We start from the raw sequence: 5044 nt of genomic DNA, 5'->3' as shown, positions 1-5044 counted from the left end.
CCTCTACCATTATTGCAATTTTTCGATAAGATTACTATTAGGGTTAAGTACGATTTTGGTTCCAAAGGTATAGGCCAAAAATTTTTTTCCTCTCCAACATTTTTTTGCATACAAAATCGTCCATAAAGTTTAACTTAGTTTTAAAATCGTCTTTTTTACCAAAATTTCAATTTTTATTATCAAATTACTCCTAACTAAAAAAAATATAAAATAATAAAAAAAGAAAATGGGTTAAAGAAAAAAGGGGAAAGGAATCACACTTGGGGGGAGGGGGAGGGGAAAGAGGAAAGGGGGGACGGCACCGACGAGACTTGGAGTCGCTGTCGCCATCAGGAATTAGAACGAGAGGGAGAGAGGAGATGCGAGCCTTGCCGCCGTCGAAGAGCTTGTGAAGAGAGAGAAAACGCAAGGACAGGGAGATGAAGAGGGGTGTCTCGTCGCCGTCACGCTCCGCCACTGCCACCGCTGCCACGACTGCCACCGCTGCTTGTTATCCTCGCCGCTGGTCCTCTCCAGGTTCTATTTCTGATTCATTCTGCTTCTGCTTCTGATTTGATCTTATTGCACGTCCATGAGCGGTTGTTTCTGTGTTTGTTTCTATTTCTGATATGATCTTATTGCACGTCCATGATCTTATTGCCATACCCCTTGAACGAGTTTATCGAATCCATTAATCAATGAATCAGTTTTTTTCTGGTTCTCTTTTTTCATTGGTTGGTGTTTACAAGTGAAGAGTGAAAATAGAAAAAGAGAGCTACAATATCTCTGGGTTTGTTTGATCTCATTGGCTATTTACTTCTGTTTCTCAGTTTGTTTCTGCTTCTATTTTTATTTCTACTTTATTTGATTTCATTGGCTCTCTGTTTCTATTTTTGTTTATGATGAAGAAGAAGATACGTGAAGAAAAATAAGAAAAAGAATAAGAGAAGAGTGTTTTAGTCCGAAAGACGATTTTAAAACTACATTGAACCTTAAGGACGATTTTGTGTGCAATTTGAGAGTTTTTTAGGGTTTTCTATGATTTTTGAGGGATTTCTAGAATTTTCTAGGGTTTTCTAGGAATTTCTGAGGGTTTTCTTGGGTTTTCTAGGTTTTTCTAGGAGTTTTCTAGGATTTTCTATTGTTTTCTAGAATTTTTTAGTATTTTCTAGGGTTTTTCTTGGATTTTCTTAGGTTTTCTCGGATTTTTTTTTTGTTTTTCAAGGATTTTCTAATGTTTTTTAAAGGTTTTTCTAGAATTTTTTTAGGGTTTTTAAGGAGACGAAAATTTTTTTTAGCTTATACTTTAAGGACCAAAATTGTACTTAACATTTTTAATAAAAATATTTTTATTTTATAATATTAATATGAATTTTATTTTGATGTGCTGTCAAAATGTAAAATTGTTGTACATGTGTATCCAATCATATAACGTCATATTAAAAAATATAACTACTTTTTATATTGACTGTGTAAATAGTCATCAAAGAGAACAATTGTGATTTCATGTAAAACATTTTATAATGTCAATGGATCAAAATTAAACTATATTCATATATATTGTTAACAAAAATTATCTCTAAAAGGCGTTAACAACAAATAAGTCTTGAAAAATTAGATATACATTAAATATATATTTTTTAAAAAAAGATTTTAGATGTCATATTTTGATGTCATTTTTTGCAAGTAATATTAAAAAAAAAAGATCATTTAATTTATAATTTTATGTCAAGTAAATTTTTATAATTTTATGTCAAGTGAAATTTTTAAAAAAATTTTAATTGTGAATGACTAAATTTTTAAATCATTTAGGAATTATTTTGTCTGCGCTTGAATTTTTTGGATACTAAATTGGTTATTACCTCTATTTTTAAAATCGTACCGTCACCTCTCTCTATATTGTCACCCTTTATTGTGCCATCAATTCTCACCGTATCATTCTCTCTATTCGAGGCGTTCTTTTTTTTTCTTAATTCTGCTGTCGTGTTCATTTTCCTCTCTATTGCTGTGTCCCTCATTTCTTCCACTGCTTTGTGCTTTGCCTCACCGATGTGTTTTTCCACTGCATTAGTTCAAAAGAAGTCATTGTCTACCGTTTAACATTTTTGTATAAAATCTTACTATTTTTGTATAAGATGAATACTATTGAAGAGATGAAGAATAGGGCCCACAAAAAATGAAGATGGAGAGGAATATTCCTCACGACAAGAATCGGAGATAAAGATGGGGAGAAAATCTAGGGGCGAGGATGGAGAGGAGGGAGGCATCTTCCACCCCCGCCATGCCCTGTTGCCATCCCCCTACCACCATTGCAATTTCTCGATAAGATTACTATTAGGGTTAAGTATGATTTTGGTCCCAAAGGTATAGGCCAAAAATTTTTTTGCGTCTCCAACCTTTTTTTGCATACAAAATCGTCCCTAAAGTTTAACTTAGTTTTAAAATCGTCATTTTTACCAAAATTTTAATTTTTATTACCGAATTACCCCTAACTAAAAAAATATAAAATAAAAAAGAAAATGGGTTAAAGAAAATAGGGGAAGGGAATCAGAGCTTGTGAAGAGAGAGAAAACGCACGACCAGGGAGATGAAGAGGGGTGGCTCGTCGCTGTTGCGCTCCGCCATTGCCACCGCTGCCACCACTGCCGCTACTGCTTCTTATCCTCACCGCTGGTTCTGTCGAGGGTTCTGTTTTTGATTCGTTCTACTTCTGCTTCTAATTTTTTCTGCTTCTGATTTGTTCTTATTGCACGTCCATGAGTGGTTGTTTCTGCATTTGTTTCTATTTCTGATTTGATCTTATTGCACGTCAATGATCTCATTGCCATACCCCTTGAACGAGTTTATCGAATCCATTAATCAATAAATTAGTTTTTTTCTTGTTCTATTTTTTCCTTGGTTGGTGTTTACAAGTGAAGAGTGAAAATGAAAAAAAAGAGCTACAATATCTCTGGGTTTGTTTCTGAATTTGGTTTGTTTGATCTCATTGGCTCTTTACTCCTGTTTCTGAGTTTGTTTCTACTTCTGTTTTTTCTTCTACTTTGTTTGATCTCATTGGCTCTCTGCTTCTGTTTTTGCTTCTGATGAAGAAGAAGAGACATGATGAAAAAGAAGAAAAAGAAGAAGAGAAGGGTGTTTTAGTTCGAAAGACGATTTTTAAATTATGTTGAACCTTAGGGACGATTTTGTGTGCAAAAAAGGTTGGAGACGAAAAAAATTTTCAACTTATATCTTAGGGACTAAAATCGTACTTGATATTTCTTAATAAAAATAATTTTATTTTATAATATTAATATGAATTTAATGTTGATGTGCTGCCAAAATGTAAAATCGTTGTATATGTGTATCCAATCACATGACGTCTTATTAGTAAAAATAACTACTTTTTATATTGATCGCGTAAACAGTCATAAAAAAACGATTGTGATTTCATGTAAAATGTTTTATAATATCAATGGATCAAAATTAAACTCTATTCATATATATTGTTAAGGCATAAATTAGTTAAATTCTTTTTAAAATAATTCAAATTCTTTATTTGTCTAAATATCTTCTTAGTTCTTATTACTCAACTAAACTACGTATTCAAGGGCTAACGAATCCTTTGCTTTAGTTAATTAGGTTACGATTATTAGCTTACCCTTTGGAATTCAGCAAGATATATAGAATGCGCACGTTCTTTCTCTGCCATAAATTTTAGATGGCGGGCCCTTCTTGGTCACATAGATGGGATATTACTCCGGCCCATTCTCTGAAGGTGCTGATTCCTTGGGCCATGCTTATTGGGCTTTTGAGTTTCTGAAGATGGAAACAGAAATGAAGAAAGAAGGCAGAAAACAAGTTATTATTAATTGGCAGTTTGCATTGCAATAGGGAACATGATGAGTATAATTCAAGCAGTGTTGGTGGTTCCATGATGAAGGTCTCTGAGCATGGCAACAACCTGCAACATGTTTGGCCTCTTAGAAGGCAAGTCATCAACGCACTGCAAAGTGATATCCAAGAAGCGAAGCATGTCCTTAACTTCATTCAGCTGAGCTTCATCTGAACCTTGACAAACCTGAAGCAAATCAGGATCAATGACTTCCATGTGAGTGCCTTGGCGAACCTTCATCTTGGCCCATCCCACCAAATTGGTGTCTCCAAAGTCCTCCTTATCGGTGGGGCGCTTCCCGGTTAACAATTCAAGCATGACAACTCCAAAAGAGTAGACATCTCCCTTTGCCGTGCACCTGAAGCTTTGGTAGTACTCGGGTGGAACATAGCCAGGTGTTCCGGCCAATGTGCTGACGCTGAGATGGGTGTCAAGTGCACTTATGAGCCTTGCCATTCCGAAATCAGACACTCTTGACTCCATTTCATGATCAAGCAGCACATTGCTTGATTTCATGTCTCTGTGTATTATGTGTGGGATGCAATTGTGGTGAAGGAAACAAAGTCCCTTCGCAGCACCTCTTGCAACCTTTTTCCTCTCTTCCCATGTCAGGATTCGCCGGTCCCGCGACTTTGTTCTGCCGTGGAGCATCTCCTCCAGGCTTCCATACTCCATGTACTCATACACAAGCAGCCTCTCTTCCCCAACTTTGCAGTATCCCAACAGAGGGACTAGGTTTCTGTGCTTGATCTTCCCCAAGGTTTCCATCTCAGCCATGAATTCTCTATCACCCTGGCAGCTCAGCCTAATCAGCTTCTTTATTGCAACACTTGAACCGTCCTTCAGTGTGGCCTTGAACACTTCACCAAAGCCACCACAACCAATTAGGCTTGCTGCTGAGAATCCATTGGTTGCTTCGATCAGCTGTGAGAATTTCAGCTTCCTAAGCTGCCTCTGAAAGGTTGCAACATTGATGCTTAGAGGCTCTTTCTCCTTGTCAATCTTCCATGTTGTGGCAGCATGTGATGCCTGCAAGCTATTAAGCATCTTCACTTCCTCTGCCTCCTTCCTCCTCGCCCGCATCGCGATTGCCCACACGATCAAAATACAAACAGAGGCCACAGAAATCAGAATCCCCATGACAATGCTGTTAGCCCATGCTGCAGTTGCTGATCTATGGCCTCCTCTGGG

At 36.8% G+C, this 5044-nt stretch overlaps 1 protein-coding gene across 1 annotated transcript in view; it reads right to left on the bottom strand.

The window, feature by feature from the left end:
• Positions 1-3796: 3796 nt before the first annotated feature.
• Positions 3797-5044, bottom strand: part of LOC107481953 (serine/threonine-protein kinase BRI1-like 2) — a 3682-nt gene continuing 2434 nt past the window's right edge. The window contains exon 1 of the mRNA XM_021139472.2: positions 3797-5044. This exon is cut by the window's right edge and continues 2434 nt beyond it. Within this exon, the coding sequence (XP_020995131.1) occupies positions 3872-5044 (1173 nt within the window). The 3' untranslated portion in view covers positions 3797-3871.

This window comes from Arachis duranensis, chromosome 3 (genome assembly GCF_000817695.3).
Source record: "Arachis duranensis cultivar V14167 chromosome 3, aradu.V14167.gnm2.J7QH, whole genome shotgun sequence".
Taxonomy (NCBI): Eukaryota; Viridiplantae; Streptophyta; class Magnoliopsida; order Fabales; family Fabaceae; genus Arachis; species Arachis duranensis.
Note: the sequence above shows the minus strand (reverse complement) of the source record. Positions and strands in the feature narration are given on the sequence as shown.